This window comes from Lagenorhynchus albirostris, chromosome 2, assembly GCF_949774975.1.
Source record: "Lagenorhynchus albirostris chromosome 2, mLagAlb1.1, whole genome shotgun sequence".
In the NCBI taxonomy this organism is placed as follows: Eukaryota; Metazoa; Chordata; class Mammalia; order Artiodactyla; family Delphinidae; genus Lagenorhynchus; species Lagenorhynchus albirostris.
The window spans coordinates 154,978,730-155,001,558 of NC_083096.1; the positions used below are offsets into that span (position 1 = coordinate 154,978,730).

At 41.2% G+C, this 22,829-nt stretch overlaps 3 protein-coding genes across 10 annotated transcripts in view; all 3 read left to right on the top strand.

Annotated features, from left to right (window-relative positions):
* RHBDL2 (rhomboid like 2) overlaps positions 1-4,099 on the top strand; it is a 56,284-nt gene extending 52,185 nt beyond the window's left edge. For 5 of the 8 annotated variants that reach the window (XM_060142679.1, XM_060142683.1, XM_060142681.1 and 2 more), the window contains 2 exons: positions 2,706-2,767; positions 3,535-4,099. In XM_060142679.1, the coding sequence (XP_059998662.1) occupies positions 2,706-2,767; positions 3,535-3,714 (242 nt within the window). In that variant the 3' untranslated portion in view covers positions 3,715-4,099. Of the gene's footprint in view, positions 1-2,705; positions 2,768-2,941; positions 2,982-3,534 lie in introns of all 8 variants that reach the window. The other 3 variants (XM_060142685.1, XM_060142682.1, XM_060142686.1) reach the window with 2 other exon arrangements.
* Positions 4,100-10,388: 6,289 nt separating this feature from the next.
* On the top strand, positions 10,389-11,933 carry GJA9 (gap junction protein alpha 9). Its single transcript, XM_060140483.1, has one exon. The coding sequence runs from the start codon at positions 10,389-10,391 to the stop codon at positions 11,931-11,933; it is 1,545 nt and encodes a 514-aa protein (XP_059996466.1).
* A 1,282-nt stretch (positions 11,934-13,215) lies between these two features.
* Positions 13,216-20,314, top strand: MYCBP (MYC binding protein). The gene is made up of 5 exons (XM_060140484.1): positions 13,216-13,292; positions 13,487-13,559; positions 17,389-17,437; positions 17,682-17,811; positions 19,083-20,314. The coding sequence occupies exons 1-5, from the start codon at positions 13,278-13,280 to the stop codon at positions 19,125-19,127; spliced, it is 312 nt and encodes a 103-aa protein (XP_059996467.1). The 5' UTR covers positions 13,216-13,277; the 3' UTR covers positions 19,128-20,314.
* The last annotated feature ends 2,515 nt before the right edge of the window (positions 20,315-22,829 follow it).

The following is a 22,829-nucleotide window of genomic DNA, read 5'->3' on the forward strand; positions in this document are numbered from 1 at the left end:
TAATGTTGGAGTAAAAGCCCTTTCTTCATGCACAGGGTTATCTCCAAATATAGTTTATGTAACATTCTGTCATTCTTTCTTTTCTTTTTTTAATTGGGGTATAGTTGCTTTAAACATTTTGTCATTCTTGAGGTAAGTCATACAATCACTGAATGATGTGCTTTTATTATATCCTACAAACATAGGTAGGACACACTAACATCAACCTTCCCCACAGGCCATTTCTAAAAGTTCTTTGGCCTGGTTTACCTACTATTGTAAATGAGAGAAGTTAGAACAAACTCTGGATTAATGAAATACAAGTACATTTTAATTTTAAACATGTTTCCTTGGGAAAATGTATAGTTTTTTGTTTTTTTTTTTAATGGTAAATATTATTCCTAATTGTGAAGGACAATTGGCCCTAGGACCCTCCTTCATTAAGCATTATTTGTTGGATCTGTTTTCTAACAAAGCAACTGACCTTCCCCGGAAAAAGTTCAGGAAATCTCACATTTTCATCCTTCAAAAAAATCCGTATAAAGGCAGCTCCCTTAAAATGAGTGTCAAATTTTATTGAAGACAGTGATTTGGTTTATTGGAATGAGGGCTTCTTTTCAGGTGGGAAGACAGGTCTCAGTTTAGAGACTGCAGCAGCTTAGAAGTAAACTCCCCTGGGAAGCAGAAAGGGCCAGGCAGGTGTAAGTCAGAAGTGGCCAAAACAAGAGAGAAATTGAACGGAGAAATTGACATGCTAAGGGTTACAAAGAGTTTTTGAAAGGAGGTCTCCTACTGTGGAAGACTAGACCAAACTGTTTCCAGTAAGTCAACCCTGTTTTCCAGCAGTGGTTTTCTTATACTTTCCTAGTCCTATCTCTGTTATTTACCCTGGATCAGGAATTGCAAATGATCGAAAAAACAATATAGCCACATTTATCCAGCATTTTGTGTGATAGTCATTTACAATTAAATTAACATTGAGTACTTCTCCTCGACCTCAATTTCTATCCAGTGACTTCAGTGTCAATACTGTATTGAAAGGGAAACTAGCCAGAACACATGGTCCTGATGCTGTTTTCCCAAAGGCAAGGACTAGGTCTTTCTGTCTCCTAGGACATTCACTAAGTAGAGCACAGGGAATTGGGGGATGGATGTGGAATGTGACAGGTGCAGGAGATGTTTCCAAGTGCACATGTAGGGCAGAGTTCTTCTAAGCCAAGAAACCTGGAAGCTCTTTTAGCATCAGAGGTCTGACTTATTTGAGGAATGTCTAAGTTCTGGCTCTCAGTGTTCCATTAGAAAATGTGGACTCATTTCCTTTTTGGGCCCATCTTCTGTTCTCCTGATGGCAATCAGAGGGGATTAGTGTGGTGGGTGAGAGTGAAGCCTCCCAAATCCCACTACTGCCTCTGAGATGGGCAGCCTTGGGCAAGTCCTTAACCTCTGTGTTTTGGTTTCTTTATGTATAAAACGCCACCGTCATTCCTCGCTTGGGTTGCTGCAGTCGTAGTAAGTAGCTTGTCTGCTTGCTCCTGTCTTTGCTTCCTTAGAATATGTTTCCTACACAGCAGCCAGAATCATCTTTTAAAAACATAAGTCGGACATGTCACTCCTGTGCTCAAAAGCTTCACAGCGTAAAAGTCAAAGTCCTTACAGTGGTCCATAAGGGCCCTACATCTGCTTCTGTTTGATCTCATCACCTACTACTTTATCCCTAACTTTAGTCCAGAATCACCCGAAGGTCTTGTTAAAAAACACAGACTGCCGAGCCCTACCTTTAGAGTTTCTGGTTCAGTAAGTCTGGGGTGGGCCTGAGAATTTTCATTTCTAGTAAGTTCGCAGTGATGCTGGGATCCCAGTGGATCCTTTGAAAACCACCTATGTGACCAGATCAACTGCTTTGGTATTCCTCAAACACACCAGGCGGATGGTCCTGCCTTAGGGACTTTGCACTTCCCTCTGCCTAGAGGACTCTTACTTCAAAGGTCAGCATGGCTTGCTCCCTTATCTCTATCAAATGCCATATTCTCCTTGAGATCCTCCCTGACTCTCCAGTTAAAAATCATACCCTAGGGCTTCCCTGGTGGCACAGTGGTTGAGAGTCCGCCTGCCGATGCAGGGGACACGGGTTCGTGCCCCGGTCCGGGAAGATCCCACATTCCGCGGAGCGGCTGGGCCTGTGGGCCATGGCCGCTGAGCCTGCGTGTCCGGAGCCTGTGCTCCGCAACGGGAGAGGCCACAACAGTGAGAGGCCCGCGTATGGCAAAAAAAAAAAAAAAAAAAAAAAAAAATCACACCCTACTCCCAGCATTCCCAATTCTCCTTCTTCTCTTTGTGTGTTCTCCATAGCACTAAGCACCATTTGACAATACTGTATGTTTTACTTATTCATTTGCTTTCCCCAACTAGACTTTCAGTTCCATGAGGCAGTCTGATCTGTTCACGGCAGTATCTCCACCATCTAGAGTAGTGCCTGGCACATGGGAGATAATCAATAAATACTTCTTGGATCAATACATCTACAAAATGGGATAATGATAGTACCTATTTCATGGGGTTGTTGTGAGGATTAATAATGCAGGTTAGTACATGTAAAACTCTTAGAACAGTACCTAGCACAGAGTAAGTCTCAATAAACGTTGCTACCGTTGCTAGAGGGGAACGAAAAATAACTGGTGCACTATTTTGGAGATCGTGGGGCTTCACTGGGCTGTTTTCCCTTCTAGTTGTGTCGGACATGGGATTTGCTCTCTACAGAAGGTTCTTTGTCCCTGCAAATGGGTCCCCGGTGAGTTCAGTTTATTATTTTTTAAATTACCTATCATATCAATAGCTAAAAAGGGTCACCAAATAGGGGCAACAATTCTGAGATTTAGGACAGTCGGTTTTACACTTGGAAGTTAAGAAAATTCCTGAGGAAATCAGCCTTTTAGATTGTCCTTTTCACTTCTCTCTCTCATAGCCCTGACAACTGGCTCTAGTTCTCTGCACCTGCTATACGGGTAGCTATTCCAAAAAACAGGAGTGAAGGGACTTCACAGAGAATAAAATGCAGATTGGAAAGCAGCAATAATTTGGGTCCAGATGAATTTACAATAAAAAGAAAACTGACAAAGATTTCCAGTTTTATTGAAATTGGTCTTTGAATTTGGTAGTTTCTGTTTGACTATCTGTGTGTATTTTTAAATTTAGACATGCCATTTATGTGGGATCATATTATGCTCCTATAGAGATCCCTCGTGGCACCTCAACTCTTACTCTCTTGGTTGGCCTTATACAGAACCATCCTAAACGCAATGATGACCAAGAATAAAGAGAAATGATGGCTCTGTCTTCTGTACTCAGAGCCAGTGAACTGATATTTTTTTTAGCTTTGCATGATTTGGAATATCTCCTCTCTGTGCACATGGAGTTTTTTTGTCTCTTTTGTCTCACTACCTTGCTGTTCAGACTTTTAAGACTCTTTGACTGGGATGGTATTTGTTTCTTAAACAGCTGAAGTATGCAATTAACATTTTCTTCACTTATTCCCATTTTTTCCCCTTTTTTCTCAAGGTGTCTTTTGCAGCTCACGTTGCAGGTGGATTTGCTGGGATGTCCATTGGTTATACCGTGTTCAGCTGCTTTGATAAGGCACTGCTGAAAGATCCAAGGTTTTGGATAGCAATTGCAGCTTATTTAGCTTGCGTCTTATTTGCTGTGTTTTTCAACATTTTCCTATCCCCAGCGAACTGACCTGCCCCTAACACAAACCAATTAATAAAAAGAGCCATCTGGGAAAAAACTGGAGAACTCTCTATGAAGAAACAGAGAAGTCCCAGCAAATGCTAACAATTTTATAAAAAGGACAAAACACCCTTGAAGTCGCCAGTTTCAAAGACTGCTTACAAAAGGAGTTAGGGTTTAAGGAAGGGGCTCGTCTGTGCATGAGGGGGAAGAGGAAGAAAGAAAAGGGAAGGGAAGTGAGAACCAAAGATTGGCTCTTTCCCAGGCGTGCTGCATGAGGGTACGTATCCTCTAAAAGAGACTTACTCTCCTAGGAGGGTATACTATAGAGATTGCTTGATAGAATCCACAAATAATGTTCTATGCTGAAAATAAAAGCTTTTCACATCTGTCAGACTATTGATTATCACTTTCCATCACCGTTTGAGTAGATAAGTCACTGTTTGGGGTGCTTTATATGCATTATTGCTCATCTTTTTAACAACCCAGAAAGGCAGCTATTACTCTGTGTCTTAGAGAGGAGGATATGGGAACTCTTACAAAAAATCAAGTAACTTGTCTAAGAGGGGGCAGGATTTAAAGGTTGGTAATGAATTGACAGCCCATATTCTCCTGCCCTCCTGGTCTATCAGTGCTGTGTTCCCCAAATACCAAAAGTTTATTGTATCATGGTGGGGTTTCCCTGGTGGCACAGTGGTTAAGAATCCGCCTGCCAATGCAGGGGACATGGGTTCGAGCCCTGGTCCAGGAAGATCCCACATGCTGCAGAGCAACTAAGCCCGTGCGCCACAACTACTGAGCCTGCTCTCTAGAGTCTGCGAGCCGCAACTACTGAGTCCACGCGCCACAACTACTGAAGCCTGCACGCCTAGAGCCCGTGTTCCGCAACAAAAGAAGCCACAGCAATGAGAAGCCCGCGCACCGCAATGAAGAGTAGCCCCCGCTCCCTGCAACTAAAGAAAGCCCGCGCACAGCAACAAAGACCCAACACAGCCAAATAAATAAATTTATTAAAAAAAAATAGTATCATGGGAGTATGGGAAGAAACCTTTCTGAGGGTGTACCAAGAATGGTAGAAATACCTTACAGAAGAATTCTCTGGATTGCTAGTTTAAGATTCAAATAGTGTGGGCAACTAAGCCCGTGTGCCACAACTACTGAACCCGTGTGCTGCAACTACTGAAGCCCACTTGCCTAGAGCCCGTGCTCCGCAACGAGAAGCCACTGCAATGAGTAGTCCCACTCGCTGCAACTAGAGAAAGCCCATGTGCAGCAACAAAGACCCAACGCAGCCAAACAAAACAAAACAAAAAGATTTGAATAGTGTGTCTAGGATCCCAAGGAACCTGGAACTACCTTTCTCGTGCACATTATGTACCTGGACTTTTTTTGGAGTCTCATCTATGATAGGATTCTCATCCTTTACGTGGCTAGTGGTTCTTCTATGAGTGGGTATCTACAAAAGGTAAAATGTCATATCTGAAAGCTGGGATGCCTGTGTCCTTTTCTTGTATGGAACCCAGATTGCTGGCCATTCTTTTTCCAAAATAGTAGTTTTAGGTCACCTGAACGCAGGAAATACAATTTTTTCTTCTTTTATCATAAGCATGTTTTATTTAAAACCCACCTAAACATGTTGCTGTATTCTGAAAGGAGGATACATGCTTAATTATAGTGAGAAAAGTAGTATTTTAGCATTTTGAGAAAAGCTGATCTGGGATTTGTTTCAGAATTCTTTAAAATTTGAGTATGAGAATACAGTTATGTTCTTGGTTAAACAAAGAACTTAGAAACTCTTTTACCTTTCCACCCCAAACCTGCTCTTTTCCCTTGTGATGACCATTGTCAACAGTTGGGTGTATATTCTCCTAGACCTTTTTTGACTCAGGATGAGCAGAAAGGGAAATGGCTGTCAGTTGATGGCTGACTCACTCATTGCATTGAACTGCACTGAATCTGCTCTATGCCCCCCAAGGGATAAATTCAGAGAACAAGTTGAAGATGACTTTGGTATAACTTCTCAGAGCATGATTTGCTTCTCAGATTTACCTAAACTAAGAAAGGTTTGGGTTAATCTCACTGTTTTAGCTATTTAAGTGTACATATGAAATGAAGTGGTTTTTTTTTTTTTTTTTTTGCGGTACATGGGCCTTTCACTGTTGTGGCCTCTCCCGTTGCGGAGCACAGGCTCCGGACGCGCAGGCTCAGCGGCCATGGCTCACGGGCCCAGCCGCTCCGCGGCATGTGGAATCCTCCCGGACTGGGGCACGAACCCGTGTCCCCTGCATCGGCAGGCGGGCTCTCAACCACTGCGCCACCAGGGAAGCCCTGAAATGAAGGTTTTTAACAAGATAAATGAGATCACACTACATGTATTGTTCTGTAACTTGTTTTATAATATGACTTAGGGATCTTTGTTAGTTCCTAGAGATCTTTATTCTCTGAATTGCTAATGATAAAGGTGTAATAGTTTATTTAACCATTCCTCTATTGAACAATTAAGTTGTTGCTAATTTTGTACTATTACCAACAGTGCTATGTGAACATCCTAGTACGTGCAGTGTGTCTTTGAGAATGAATGAATGAATGGATATTTCAAGCATCCAGAAGCAGAAATGCTATGTTAATTTTGATAGATTTAAACTACCTTTTTTTTTTTTGGCCGTGCCACGTGGCTTGTGGGATCTTAGTTCCCTGACCAAGGATTGAACGCGGGCCATGGCAGTGAAAGCTCCAAGTCCTAAACCACTGGACCACCAGGGAATTCCCTAAATTACCTTTTTTTTTTTTTTTTTTTTTTTTTGCGATATGTGGGCCTCTCCCTGTTGTGGCCTCTCTCATCGCGGAGCACAGGCTCCGGACGCGCAGGCCCAACGGCCATGGCTCACAGGCCCAGCCGCTCCACGGCATGTGGGATCCTCCCAGACCGGGGCACGAACCCGCGTCCCCTGCATCGGTAGGCGGACTCTCAACCACTGCGCCACCAGGGAAGCCCTCTAAATTACCTTTTTAAAAATTAATTAATTAATTTTTGGCTCAGATGAGTCTTTGTTGCTGGGGCTTTCTCTAGTTGTGGCGAGCGGGAGCTACTCTTCGTTGCGGTGTGCTGGCTTCTCATTGCGGTGGCGTCTCCTGTTGCGGAGCACGGGCTCTAGGCATGCAGGCTTCAGTAGTTGTGGCACGCGGGCTCAGTAGTTGTGGCTCACGGGCTCTAGAGCGCAGGCTCAGTAGTTGTGGTGCACGAGCTTAGTTGCTCTGCGGCATGTGGGATCTTCCCAGACCAGGGCTCGAACCGCGTCCTCTGCATTGGTAGGCGGATTCTTAACCACTGCGCCACCAGGGAAGCCCCTGAATTACCTTTTAAACAGCTGTATACATTTATATTCTTACTGATAGCATATGAAAGTAACAGCTTCCTCATACTTTTGCCAAAAGCAGGTATTATAAAACTTGAAAAAATTTACATTTTGATAGTTAAAAATAATACTTTATTTTAATTTGTATTTCTCTGACTACTAATGAAGCTTAGTGTTTTTTAAGTTTACTAACAATTTATATATTACACATAATATATAATTTATATAATACATAATATACAAATATGAATATATATATTTTTTTCCTGATGAAAGGGTTGCATTTAATTTGAAAATTAGCTATAGTTGGCAAAGAAGCCCAGGGAAGAAATATTTATCTGCCATTGCCAACCCACTAGGTCACTAGCTCTGAAGAGAGATCTTTAATGACCTAAAGTGCAATGTAATTGTTAATAATAGAAAACTAGACAGAGAAACAGGATTCATCTAACTATGAAATCGGACATGACCCATTGATTATTAAGACTGATGACTAAGAAGTTATTATCTAGTTAGATTATTTTGGTACTAGAAACATCGTTCACATTACCAAAAACTGTGATGTCTTTCTGGGTTCCCCGGGGGGCAAAGTTACCATTAAAAAAGCACACAAACATCTGGTGTTTTAAATGTGACATCTCTGAATTATAGAGGAGCCATTTATTCAGCTTAATTTAGGGCTTATAATTTTAGTCTCCTAAACTGTGCTGTAGTATTAGAAATGTTGGAAATATTCTTTATGTGTGCTGCCCAATAAGGTAGCCACTAAGCACATGTAGCTATTTACATTTAATTAAAATTAAATAAAATTTAAAACTCAGTGCCTCTGTTACACAAGCCACGTTGCAAGTGCTCAATAGCTATGTGTTTCTACTGGCCATCTTATTGGACAGTGCAGATAGAGTCTATTCCAACATTGCTGCAAAAAGTTCCACCGGATTAAAAAAAAAAAGTTCCATTGGGTAGCGCTATTTTAGAAGCAGGAATGAAGACAGGGAGATGGATTTTAGCTGATGCCTGACTCACTCACTGCACTGAACCAAACTGAATCTGCTCTACATCTGCAAAGGGACACATTCAGAGATTAAGCTGAAGATGGCTGTGGTATAACTTTTAAGCATGATCTGCTTCAGATTTACCTAAACTGAGAAAGGTCTGTGTTAATCTCTCTGTCTTAGCTAATTAAGAGTCATTTGAAATTTTTTTGTTTTCTTTTGAACTCTATAGTACTGTATCTGTGTATATTAGTATTTGTGTCATTTGCTATGAAAGCTTTAGGACCTAAGATTTGAAGCTAAATAATAGTACTTCTTCTTTCAGGAAATACCATGCACTTGTCCTTTAAGGAAAAAAAAAACCTTTAATTTCCTTTGGTGATTTTAACAGTAAAGTGCTCATGGTAAAAGAAAAAATTAAAATATATATAATTATAAAAAAATTAAGTCAGTTGTAATCACACTACCCAGAGATAATCATAGTTAATATTTTGATGAATATCCTAGGCTTTATTGGATGCATCTCTACATATAAATAAATTTACAATAATGGGGCCATATTATTCTATATTTTATAATGTGAATGTTACTGAAACGATATATCAATGTCTTTTTATGTTAGTATATATTTATTACTTCTATTGGTTGCATAGTACCACACTGTGGATGTACTATTATTTATATGAACAATACAGTCTTTCTTGTATTGATAATTATTTTGGATATTTTCAAGTTATGATTATTATAAACAACAAGAACAATATCTTTGCTTACACTTTAAAATGCTTTGGATTGTTGGGTCAAAGAGTATAGTACTATTAACATAATAAAGTCAAATAGAAATTTTCTCTATCTCAGGAATACAACTCAATTTTAGAAGTTTGATGCTTCTGCAAGTCTTCTGAACTATATAAAGCTTTCAAAAAGGAACTAAAGACTCTAGAACCTGTTATTTAAAAAGTCAAAACTTTCACTATTTGACATACCTAATGTAAATAATTAAACTTGTAAGAGAAAACAGATGATTTCTTAATATCTCTTTCATGAAAATTTCAAGTGTGCTTAGAGAGGAAAAATAACAGTTTAGTAAAACAGTTAAGAGCTGACTTTAGAGCCACAGTGATGGAATTTGAATACCAGTTCTAGCTGTGTAATCTTGGGTAATTTAAGGTGTGCCTCAGTTTCCTGATCTGTAAAATGGGGGAACAACATACCTACTTCATAGGACTTTTGTGATGCACATATCTTGTAGCTATAATATCCCAGTATGTTGTTTGTGTATCATTTCCCTTTCTATAAGGGATATAGGACATACATTTATATGTTAAATGAAAGTGAATGAAAACATTCACTCTTTTTTTCTTTCCTTTGGGATATACTTTCTCTTAGATATCCTAGGGTATCAACTCTAATATGGAACCTACTGGCTCATAATCCAAGCATCTATATTATAACTCACCCCACTGCTCCCTCCACAAAGCAAGCTACATGTCTTAAAAAGGTCAAATACTGTTATAATGAAAATTTCTATAATACTACCACCATACCAATGATCCATTTATTTCAAGCAATATCTAATAACATCCTGGTAGTACAAAATAGTTGAGAATTTTTGGAAATTTTTCACAGCAAAGTTAGTAATGATTCCATAAATATTCATAAATATATTACTGAAATGATTTCTGAAAATGCTCAAAAACTGCCAGAAAGAAACTAGAATTTAGACATTTAAATGTGGATTAAAAAACGAATCTACATTCTTATAGTGAGAGCCAGATTTGTTTCTTCTGGTTTCTTTAAATGCTGTATCTTACTGGATTATGAAATGAAACATGCCTTTTCCTTTGTGCATAAATGAGATTTTAAAATCATTGACTTTGGTTATAGTTTTTATATAAAATAATCTTAATAGGTTTGTAAGATCAAGTCAGTAGTTTTAGGAACCTCTCCAAAAGTTCTCAGTTAAAAAAAATAAAACAACAAACTTCAGCTGAGTAAGAAGACTCTTTTCTTACAGGAATTCCTATAATTCTATTCTTCATAGGAGGGAATATATACACCCCTCCTCCAGGTATCTTTTTTTTCCCCATTGCATTGTAAGGTCTAAACATAAATTATTTTATATTCCTGACATCTTAAACATATTCTTGGTAACAGATTATTACAACTTTCTAGGGAAAAAAGTAGAGCAACCAGCATGCTGAAAGAGTGATGCTTTGTTCATATTTTGGCCATAGGTTTGCCTTAAGAAATAGCACACCCCTCAGAATGGAAGAATTTATCTGCCTCCTATTTGATGGGGTTCAGAGCTAAGATGGCTGACTAAATAAACATGGGGGACTGGAATTTCCTTGGAGGCATTCTGGAGGAAGTTCACATCCACTCCACCATGATTGGAAAGATGTGGCTCACCGTCCTGTTCATATTTCGAATGCTTGTTCTGGGTGTAGCTGCTGAAGATGTCTGGAATGATGAGCAGTCTGGCTTCATCTGTAATACAGAACAACCCGGCTGCAGAAATGTATGCTATGATCAGGCCTTTCCTATCTCCCTCATTAGATACTGGGTTTTGCAGGTGATATTTGTGTCTTCACCATCCCTGGTCTACATGGGCCATGCTTTGTACCAACTGAGAGTTCTGGAGAAGGAGAGGCAGATGAAGAAAGCTCAACTGAGGGGTGAACTGGAGGAGGTAGAGCTTGAAATGCCTGGGGATCGGAAGAGATTGGAGCAAGAACTGCGTCAGCTTGAGCAAAGGAAACTAAATAAAGCTCCACTCAGAGGAACCTTGCTTTGCACTTATGTGATACACATTTTCACTCGCTCTGTGGTTGAAGTTGGGTTCATGATTGGACAGTATCTTTTATATGGATTTCACTTAGAGCCTCTATTTAAATGCCATGGCCACCCGTGTCCAAATATAATTGATTGTTTTGTCTCAAGACCCACAGAAAAGACGATATTCCTATTATTTATGCAATCCATAGCTACTGTTTCACTTTTCTTAAATGTTCTAGAAATATTCCATCTAGGTTTTAAAAAGATTAAAAGAGGGCTTTGGGGACAATATAAATTGAAGGATGAACATAATGAATTTTGTACCAACAAGTCAAAACAAAACCTTGCCAGATATCAAAACACATCTGCAAATTCACTGAAACGATTCTCTTCTGCACCTGATTACAGTCTGTTAGTGGAAAAGCAAACACACACAGCAGCGTACCCTGGTTTAAATCCACCTGCATTTCAGACAGATCCAGATAATCACAGTGGAAATGATGACAAAGGCATTTTGGATGAACAGGAAACGCTACTTTCTGAGATGTGTGTGCTTAGTACTACCTGTGGTCATCTTCAAAACATCAACTCAAGTAATAAAGGAGACACTCATAAAATATCTGGAAAAGAAGTTAATGGTAACCAGTTGAGGGGAAAAAGAGAAATTGATGGCAAAGACAGCGAAAGGAACCACTACTCTGAAGGTCACTGTTCTCTTCCAGGTGATGCTATAGATCTGAACAACCACACGGGGCAGTCACCCCAAACAGCTTTCTCTCTGCCAGCTAACTACACCTGGAAACCGAAATGGCTTCGTGCTACTTGGGGTCCCTCTGCAGAAAATGAAAAGCAGGCATCACCTCCTAAAGGTAACCTCAAGGGCCAGCTCAGAGAGAGCACAATCAGAACGCTTCCTCCTTCACAGGGAGACTTCCATCCACTTGACATTCCAGACACTCCTGATTCTTTGGGAGGGTTGTCCTTTGAATCCGAGTTGGTCAAAACCTGCAGTAACCCTACTGCTTGTCCTCCAAATCATTTAGTGTCGCTGACAAACAACCTCATTGGTAGGCGGGCTCCCACAGACCTTCAGATCTGAACAGCTGTTGGCTTTTAGACATTCTGTGTATTAATTACATTATCAAAGAAGTAGCTTAATGATGGTTGAGCACAGAAAAAACAGATAGGGCAGCTCTACAGACTAGCTGTTTAGACAGACAACTGCAAACCCATTTAAAAAAGGGAAAATGGCTCTAATTCTGAATTGGGAAGGACTAGTTTCAAGTTCAAAGACATAGAGTTACCAAATCAGGACTACTTTTCTACAGGCTCCCTTCAGAATAACACTAATTTTGGGAAAATCACATGTCAGAATCGAAGCTAAATGGAACAAGGTTTTTCCTTGAAGGGAGCACAGCCTTCAGAGATTGTTCTTAACCTATGTAATTCCCTCTTTTGGTTATTCATCTTTTACTTCTGGACACTGATTATACTTTGTTTGCCCCTGGGACTTAACGGAGTTTCTTTATAGACTGCAACCTGATCTGTCTTGAATATAATCATAATGTTGCTATCTAGGTAAATAAAATCCTAAAAAGACTGGTCGCTTTCTTTCACCAGTTTATAGATAGCATCGTGATTCAGTGCCAGGATCGGAGTCTTGGCTCTACTACTCACTGGTTATCTATACTTGACCGTTTACTAACAGTACCTACCTTACAGGGATGGTGTGAGAATTAAAATAAGAAACATATGTGTTTAATGCACTGCCAGGCACACAGTAAGCGCTCAAAAGTGCTAGCTATTATTAGCACATTACTGCTCACCCTCCGGAGGCCCACATCAAGTTGGCCACAAAACAAGGAGACTCCAAATATAAGAGCTGGAGCCCAAACAGACGATTCTAAGCAGTCCTCTAGCCATTGGAAATCCAAGGGTTGCCCTCGTTAGTGCGCCCTTTTTCAAGATGGGGGTCGACAAGCCAGCACACACACGCTGCCAGAGCTCCGGAGGTCCTAGTTGAGACAGGCCCGCCCACTCCCGGTGTGAGGAGATCCCAGTCTCTAGAATGAGTTCTAGTGCTCCAGGCTCAGTAGGCCCCGCCCCCTGGAGCCCCGCCCACCTTTGGCCCCACTGGACACTTGTCCGCAGTTACCAAAACCCAGCCTCCTACTAAGTAACCGAAACTCTGCGAGAACCGGAAGAGGAAGGAGGAGTGCTGCTTTGCTAGACAGAGGGGCGGGCGTACGCAGCCTCCTTGGGCTCAGCTCACTATGGGGCATTCAGAGCGTCCTGGTCGCCATGAAAACGGGCCACACCCCGGCGGTCCCGAACCGTGGTTCGCAAGTGCGCAGGCGCGTGCGCCCTTCCGCGCATGAGCAGTGCTGCTCCGAGCCCTCCCGCCACGGTCTCCGGCGCCAGCTACGCCGCTGCCGCTGTCACTATGGCCCATTACAAAGTGAGGGGGGCGCGGCGTGGCTGGGGGCGTGCGGGCGGTAGCCAGCCGCTGGTCGGCTTGGGTGGGAGTGGGGGCGCGTGCGCAGGTCTGGGGGGCTTGAGGTGGCGAGGCGGAGGCGGCGTTGCCGGACTCCCAGCGCCTTCTTCCTGCTCCGGCCCCCGGGCTTCGGCCACTGACCCGCCGTGTCTCCTCAGGCCGCCGACTCGAAGCGCGAGCAGTTCCGGAGGTACTTGGAGAAGTCGGGGGTGCTGGACACGCTGACCAAGGGTGAGCATGGGCCAGGAGAGGGTTTCTCGTGACCTCGTCGTGCTCCTCCGCGCAGCGCCCCAGACGGGCCGTGGCGTGGGGCAGGAGGGGAACAGGTGGAACTCGTCCCGGGTTCAGCGAGGTGGGCCTCGGGGTTCAGCGGGGACCGGCTCACGCCTGGCTGCCGGCCGCCGCCGGGGTTGGGTAGCCTCGCACTCGCTACCGCTCTCGCCGCAGGGAGTGAAACTCTTGCAGCTGTTGTGAAGTCCCTCCAACTTCCGTTGCTTTGCCTTGAGCAGCCGCAGTGAGCATGTTTGCTAAAGACCTTGAGAGCCCAACTCCTCCCTCCTGACACTTTTTTCGGAGCCCTCAAAATCCTGTACAGAAACACTTTCCTTTGAACAAAGGGCAAGTGGGGAAATGACCAGGTTTGAAAGCGGGCTATAAAGTAGCTAAGTGAACCTAATCCCCGAAGTAGCGGTTTGGCTGTGGCTTTTCAACGGAACCCAGTTTCGTAGTCTATATCAATTGCTACTTTGTGCAGATTTCACAATTAAAGTAGAATCACAGTTTAAAGAGCTTGAGGGCACATCAAAACGGTTATATTGTTTTCACTTTTAAAAATGGAAGCTGTTACACTGTATCTCTTACTCTGGGGTTCAAGATCTAAGTAGATGAATAAGGTGCTTGAAACTGGAGGGTTGCAAGAGGTAGTGTGGGTACTGCTTATTTCATTAGCTAAGCCGTAAGGCGAATGCCTGTTATGTATCATTCAACTCACTGGCTGGAACTTTCAAGGGTGCAGAACAGAGGAGTTGGCAGGGATGATGATCTGGGTCCCTACGAGAAGTACGGTAAATATCTGGGAAATAATTTGGTAACTGCTCTTTGGCCAGAAGCAAAAGTTAGGAGAAAATTCTGGGAGAATAACAACTCTGGGTCTTAGCAGAACGCAGGGCTTTTAATTCCCAAGCATGGGCTGGTAATTTTGAGTTGCTACCTTAGGTTCAGGTTCCAGTTTCCTATCTCTTTGCAAATAAGTTTCAGTAAACATTTAAGGGACTACACGAAAGCACTTGTGCTGTCATCTGGGGAGGTATCACAGACTCTTGGAATTTCATCGACCTCCCCCACCCCTCAAAAAACTCCACAAGCGCACTTCTTTCATTTATTTAACCATTTTATTCAGGTGTCTGTTCTAGGCACCGGGGATAAAACAATGGGGGAAAAAAAGTCCCTGCTCTAAATGAACTTATATCCTAGTTGGGGGAGACAGATAAACCATAATGTCAACCAGCGGTAAGTGTTATGAAAAAACATAGCAAAGTAAGGGCATAAGGAGGATGGGTGTGCCATTTTATATAGGGTGGTGAGGCAAGGCCTCTCTTAAGACATTTGAGCAGAGACATGAGTGAAGTGTGATGTTGAGTTTCAGGAGGTATAAGGAGGCCAGAGTGGCTGGATGGAGTGAATGAAACATACACTGGTAAGGACAGAGAAGTGATGATAGTGGGAGGTAAATGAAGATATTCAGCCTTGTGGCCATACATGGATTTTCCTTCATGAGAGACTGGAAACCACGAGAGGCTTCTTTTCCCTTACTGACATCTACTGGTATTCCCTCTCAACTTTCCTAGATTTCCAGTCTCCTAAGTAATATCAGACAACAGAGTATCTACTGATATGATCTATTTAAAGTTTGATTTTGTGTACTTTACACAGATTTAACTTATAATTTTTATCCAGCTTATTTCCACGTTAAAACGCTAACATTAAAACGCGATAAGGGGCTTCCCTGGTGGCGCAGTGGTGGAGAGTCTGCCTGTAGATGCAGCGGACACGGGTTTGTGCCGCGGTCCGGGAGGATCCCACATGCCGCGGAGCGGCTGGGCCCGTGAACCATGGCTGCTGAGCCTGCGCGTTTGGAGCCTGTGCACCGCAACGGGAGAGGCCACAACAGTGAGAGGCCCGCGTACCGCAAAAAAACAAAACAAAACAAAAAAACAAACGCTATAGGGATGGCTAAAGAGAAAGATAAGTCATTTGAAAGAAGAGGCATTTTAGTTATTTTGAGCACTGTATCAACCTCTAAAAATCCTGGCTGCTAAGGCAAAAAGAGAAACACTGGGTATAGAGTTCTTGTCTGTTTAAAAGGAAGTATATTTCATCTATAGAAAAGCACAGGAAACTTGACATTTACATTATGTTCTGTAATTATCAACCTTGTAACTACCACTGACAGAAACTTAGAAGCTTAAAAGAAAGGGTAGGGGAAGAAAGGGTAAGAGTATTCATGTCTTATAAAGTTAGAATTTGGTAGAGATCAGTGTAAATTAATGGAAGAAGAAACAGAGGCTTGAGTACATAGTTTCAAGAAAAAGGTAATTAAGTAGAGGAATTAAAGTGTACTGTAACACTGAAAGAAGAGGGAAGGAGAGGAGAGGGTAGTGATGATGTAAATATGCCAATTTCTCAAAAAACAGTGCTGTAAGTACGTTCAGAAGAGTATCAGAACTTAACGTAAGTTGTTAGTATTAGTTGCCCATTTGATTTTTTTTAATACTGTCTATATTTGAAGGGTTATTACAACTCAAAAGGGGAGCATGTAAGTTGGTTTATGAGGTGTTCCTAAACTGGGGTCTAGATATGCACTTTTTTGTGTGTGTAGATAGAGTTTTTTGTCTTTGATCAGATTTTTCAAAGAGTTCTGTGCACAAAAAAATTAACCACTGGTTTAGAGAGATTTTTACTTGAGTAGTATATCCTAGAAGGAATGTGTTCAATAATAAGATGGAAAAGGTAGTGCTGACGTGAACTATTGGATATGAAACCACTAAAGTATATATTTTAATACTGATTTGAGCATGTTGATTACTGGTAAAGTTTTTGGTTGGTAGTTGTTCAGCATGTTGTGTGTGAAACTTCATTCTTGAAGAACATTTTGAATTCAGACCTTCTTCCTTCCAACAGTTAACCATAGCCCTGTTGATTCTCTACAGAGTTTTTCTCAAACATATCTACCTTGTTTTCATCCCTCTATCACTCTAGTGCATGTCACTCTCTCCCTTTTTTTTTTTTTGGCTGCGCCACGAGGCACGCGGGATCTTACTTCCCCGACCAGGGATTGAACCCGTGCCCCCTGCAGTGGAAGCCCAGAGTCCTAACCACTGGACTGCCAGGGAATTCCCAGGTCACTCTCTTTAAACTGGATTACCGTATCAGCCTCTTAATTGCTCTTCCTGCCTTTAAATCCTTGTCCCACTTGTCTGTCTTCCACACAGGAGTCAAGAGTGATCCTGTCACTCCCCTGCTTATAACTGGTTAATTATATGCCATTTTCTTCTTAGGACCAAGGCCTGACTGAACTTGCAGGATCCTCTAGTCTCCTCCCTAACCACCTTTCCAGCTTCCTTTCCTGCCCCCCTTTTCACAACTCCATCTAGACACACTTGAATTTTCAGTTCCTCAATACGTTTTTCTTTTGCCCCTGGCCTTCCCTTTTTATCTGAAACCACTGCCTAGGTCTCAGGTCTTATTTCTCTTTCTTGGGGACGCCTTCCCTGGTGCCCTGGGCTGAGTTAGGTGTTCTTCCAATATGCTCCTATAACCCATTACCCTATATTGCTGCTTGATAGTATTTTTTTGGCTAGTTCCTTGTTTATCTTTTGCACTAGACTGTAAATTCATTGAGAGCAGCAACCTTGTCTGTCTTCTTCACCATGGTATGGACAGTCCTAGCAATGTGCGTGGTGTATAATAGACACTCAGTATTTACGGGGGTATGGAATATAATTTCAGCCATTTTAATTTAAGACTTTAATTGTTGTTTTTTCTGCTTTTTGATTTGCAGTTTTGGTAGCCTTATATGAAGAACCAGAGAAACCTAATAGTGCTTTGGAGTATCCTTTTCATTTTTCAAGTCAGAAAAAGGCCTTTATTTTTTTGAACTCCTATATTTTCACATAGATAATAACCTTTAAAATACTTTTGATTACTGAAAAAATTACTTTCTTTGAGTATTTGGATTTTGATCTCTGGGTAAATATTTGTGGTAGGGTGGGGTAACTCTCATCAGAGAATTATTTCAAAAGGCTATTTCATTAGTTTCATTGAGCTCAAGTAAATTCTTAACTTTTATATTAGTTTTTTAAAGCATCACTTAGGAGCTGCCACCCCAGAAAATCCAGAAATAGAGCTGCTTCGCCTAGAATTGGCAGAAATGAAAGAGAAATATGAAGCTATTGTAGAAGAAAATAAAAAACTGAAAACAAAGGTAAAATTTTTGAAAGAATTCATATTAAAAATGTCACCTTTAATGATTATATGACCAAAACCTCACTAAAATGGACAGTAGGGGAGGGAGGCAGGTGAATATCAATCTCAGTTAACTGCAAGGCCAAGCTGATGCCCTGTCTAGAAAACCACAAGTAAACTGTAACTAGGATGCGCAAAGTGTGGTCAAGAAGAGGTTCTTGGGAGCCTTCATCGACAAAAAGATGAAAATATTGGTTAATGATTAGTGGTTTATAAGTAAATGGAGATTTCTTAGTCTTAGGCAGTTGACTTAATAGGTCGATACAGGGCCACTGCTTTGCTAATGGAACCCCTTAGATTGTGCGGTGCACAATCTGCATAGTCACGTGGTGGCCCTGTAACGTGTTAACTCTGTAAACTTGTTTGCACTTAACCTCGGTACATTTGCTTGCCCTTAATTTTGTCTGTTGCTGAAGTTTTTTCTTTGTTTAGGCTTCCGTGAGAATTTTCATAAAGCTCAAACTAGTCAACTCTTAATCTTAAGTCTTTGAGGTTTTACCACATCTGAATCACATAATGCATTTCACGTGACTCTAGGCATTTCTCATGATGTGTTTTATCTTCTCAGCCTTGTGAGATAAGTCACACAGGTGCACAGACCATTTTGTAGGTGAGGAAACTAAAGCACAGTGAAGTCTAATTAGCTTCTCAAATCTGACAGCTAACTGGAACAACTCAAATCTTAGCACAGTGTTGCAGCGGACCCCAGCTCGGCATAACAGAAAATTCAGTGTCTGAAATTATCCAAGATCCCACAGTGTGTAGATGCCACACAACTTTTTGGCACCTTTTAAGTCAAAAGCGTTAGCTGCTCCTCATTGACTGGCTAGATTAATGTATGTCACATAATTCTTTTTTTCTGCTTTTTAGGAGAAAGTTCAGTAAACTTATGGTGGAGAGAAAGAATATGGTGGCTTATACCTTACTAGAAGCCACAACATCTTTGGGAAGATATATATTATTGCATATCAAGTACTTGTGTAGTGCAGTCATGAATGGGAATTAAGTTTTAGTTTCCCAGTAATTTTAAAGGTTTATTTAAAAAGAACTTTTACTAGGTTTGATTATATTAAATATTAAGATCACTGAGTGGTTTAAAAAGGATAGGATTTTAATATAAACTTACTGATTCAGTAATTAAATTGAATAGTTAACTCGTTTTGTTACTATTAAGTTTTTTACCCAATTTAGAATCAAATTCACCTAAACTCCTCTGTCTTTGCCCCATAGCTTGCTCAGTATGAACCACCTCAGGAGGAGAAGCGTGCTGAATAGGATTCTTCTCAGTTGAAAAGACACTGAAAAATGGTTTTGTATGACTTGAATAGTTTGTATAGTATATAATCTTTTCTGAACAGATGCTATAGTACTCTTTTAATATGTTAAATTCACCTATCACACTTTAACTGTTATAAACACATATACTTAGAATCACCAATAAAAACTCAATATAACTTTCTTTGGGTCTTAAAAGCAGGAGAATCAAAAGGGAATCCTGAAAAAACATCTAAACACAGCCATCTAATTCATTACCTTAAAAGACATTCTGTTTATTAGTCTGACTAGGAATGATGGTACTGGTTGTATTTTAGCCAAGGAAGTTTAGCATGGAGCTATTCCTTGGTTTAGTTCAGGATATGAACACAGGTACAGTCATTCTTTAAAATGAAGATGACACTGTTGTTTATATTCTCTGTAGGCAGCTGGAGAGATCTGTGTGACATAAGATACTGTTGCATGGGGTCTCATGAATCTTCTGCTCTTGTTTATATAATGTGGAACAAATGACTCTTCTTTGCCACCACTTTGCCTTAGATAACTGTGTGTGTGCCAGTGTGAACTCTGACACCACATTTCCTTCTATGCAATCATGCCCTATCTGATAACGTTGCCTTGCTTTACTGTGTGCTTCCGTGGGCCCCAGCTGCACATTGGCCTTTCTGTGTTGTTTTTCAACTTGCTATAATAGCAGTTATCCTGATTGTAATTTATATAACTTTAAAGAGAATCACACTGTTCCCCTGCCTTACTTGTTGCTTAGCTGAACACAGAACAGAGGCAATATAAAATTCTGGGTTCACGCACAAGCTGGGACGAGAAGGGGAATGAGCCATATATCGTGGAAAATTATAGTTTGCGGGTATAATTATATAGTGCTTTTTTCCCTCAAAGTATTTTTCTAGCCTTGAATTCATTTTATCTTCATTATCCCTGTGAAGTAGGTAGGCAAGTATGAGGGGAGGTGGGGTGCTGAATTTTTAGGCCAAAGACTGATATAAATACAAATTATTTACTAATTGTAGAACCTTGGGCACATCAGTTAATTGCTCTGAGATTCACTTTCCTCATCTGTTAAATGGGAGTAATATCTGTGCTGCCTACCTCACAGGGTTGTTGTGAGGGTCAAATGGAATGTATGTGAAAGATTTGTAAATGGTAAAGCACTATATTCTTGTTTGTTAGTCCTCTTTCCTTTCTTGGAACACCTACAGTCAGATGTTTTGTGTTACTGATCCCTTATTTTCCTTATTGACTGACTAGCATTATTAAGAAGTAGTCCTGGGCTTCCCTGGTGGTGCAGTGGTTGAGAGTCCGCCTGCCAATGCAGGGGACACGGGTTCGTGCCCCGGTCTGGGAAGATCCCACATGCCGCGGAGCGGCTGGGCCCGTGAGCCATGGCCGCTGAGCCTGCGCGTCCGGAGCCTGTGCTCCGCAACGGGAGAGGCCACAACAGTGAGAGGCCCACGTACCACCAAAAAAAAAAAAAAAAAAAAAAAAAAAAAGAAGTAGTCCTATTTCATGTATTCTGTCCCTATTGTTAGAGAAATGTCTTTATTTTTTGGTGAAAACACACACAGAAAACAAAATCCAATGAAAGCTGGTTTAACTAGCAAAAGCCTCAGCACCTTCTGGAAACTGTGACCAAGCCAATCATAAGGGCATTTTAATCAGTCATGTTGGCAGGAATGTGGCAATTGTCTGTGCCTCTTCTAGTCACAAGTTTGTTTTTGGAGGGGAGTCAGATACAGTTGGAAGAACATTTACTTGAATTGGTTTATGTTTTACCGGTTCGAGTGCCTCTTACATGGACAGCAGTGGGCTGAGTGCTAGGTGTTATAAAGGTGAATGACTTGAAGTTAGCTTTAAGCCACGTATATAACCAACTACAATGTGGGACGGGATGTGCTAAGAACCATAAATAATAATAAAACATGGCCCCATGGGAGTTTTGGAAGAGAGGGATACTTGGCTTCCTTAAGCAATTGGTATGACAGTCCCTTTGTGGACAGGCAAGTAGCATTTTTTTCTGGCAGCCAACCCTCATTTGCTTTTTTCCCAATGGGACTGGTATTAATATTTATGTAAGTCAAATGACTGTCTCTTGTACCATCCTTTTGAACAGAATGGCAACCTGTGGGTTGGATAATCAGAACTTTTGGGGGAACTGACCTGCTTAAACTGCTGTATCAGTCAGTGCTATGAATTCAGGGTCAGCCTGGCCTCTGGAGGTCCTCTTCAACATTTCTAGCAAGGATCTGAATGAAGACAGTATACAAGAAGATGCTCAATGGAGTAAAAAAGGATCCAATCTATTTAGTTCCTGTTTGTTTCAGCTGCCTTATCTATAAAATGTAGATTTCGTTATCTTGCCTACCTCACAGGGTATTGTAAGGATCAAATTAAACATAACGGATGTAAAAGTACCTTGCAAATTGTAAAGGACTACATATGGGTCAGATGGTAGTAATGCTAATTCTCTAAGCGCCACAAAGTTGGAAGGGCTGGTTGGTAGACTATATTGAAATGAGCTTGAAAATGATCAACAACTTGAAGTACCTAAACTTCACAGCCTAAGCCAAAAAGTTGAAATATCAAGTCTTATATTTAGGTTAAAAAATGTAGCTATACAAGTTTAGTCACTAGGATTGCTGACAAAGTACTAGTTCCAGTGACTATCAATGTGAACCACTTATACTCCATGTATATTCAAAAAAAAAATCCACTCTGGAAAGCATTAATAGAAATACTGTCCAGGTGCTAAACAGTCACCCCGAAGGCTGTATTGGTCAGTATTGCATTGTAGGTGTCAGACATTTGATGGATGTTGACAAGCTCAGTTGCATATAAAGGAGAGTGCATTTGAAACTATAAGGCTGTTCTGTCCAATACGGTAGCCACTAGCCACATCTGGCAATTAAAATTAAACAAAATTAAAAATTCAGTTCCTCAGTCACACTAGCAACAATTGAGCAGTGTAGATGTAGAACATTTCTGTCATCACAGGAAGTGCTATTGGACATTACTGTAGAAGGAATGGCTGAAGGAACTGAGTATGTTTAATGTGGAACAGAGAAGACAGTGGGTAATGAAGACTGTAATATGTGAGGTGCTGTCGTGAAAAAGATGATGACCACTGCTTATAGACTCTGGTATATAAGCTCCAGGGAATGTGATTTTTGGCCTGAATAAGAGACTTTTAAACAAAGTTTTACCACAGTGGAATTGGATGCCTATTGAGATAGTGAGCTCTCTTCCCTGGCATCTATTGAAGTGTATGCTGCATGTCTATCAGTCAGAGACACTGTAGAGTGGATTCTCTTTAGGTGAGAGGTTGTACTAGATGACCTCTAAGTATGTGTCCTACCTTTAACTTCGACGTTTAGACAGAACCAAGTCCCAGATTTGCATACATGCTTTCCCTTCACAATCAAGAAGTTAGTTTCCTTGGAAGATCAGTACCACCACCCATGCCCCCTTCAGGAAGAGGATCCTCTTTTGTCAAATTTCCAATTCTAAAGCCTGACTGAAGAGTAAAAATTCCTCTAGCTTTCCCAAACATTGGTGATAAGCATTTGCTTTGGTTTGCTTTCTTTATTCATTCCTTTGGTTTCTGATCTGAAGGAGGTCATAGAAGATGCAATGTTCTATGGGTGGACAGGATTACTGAAGAAGTAGACTTTGGGTGGGGAGGAGGGG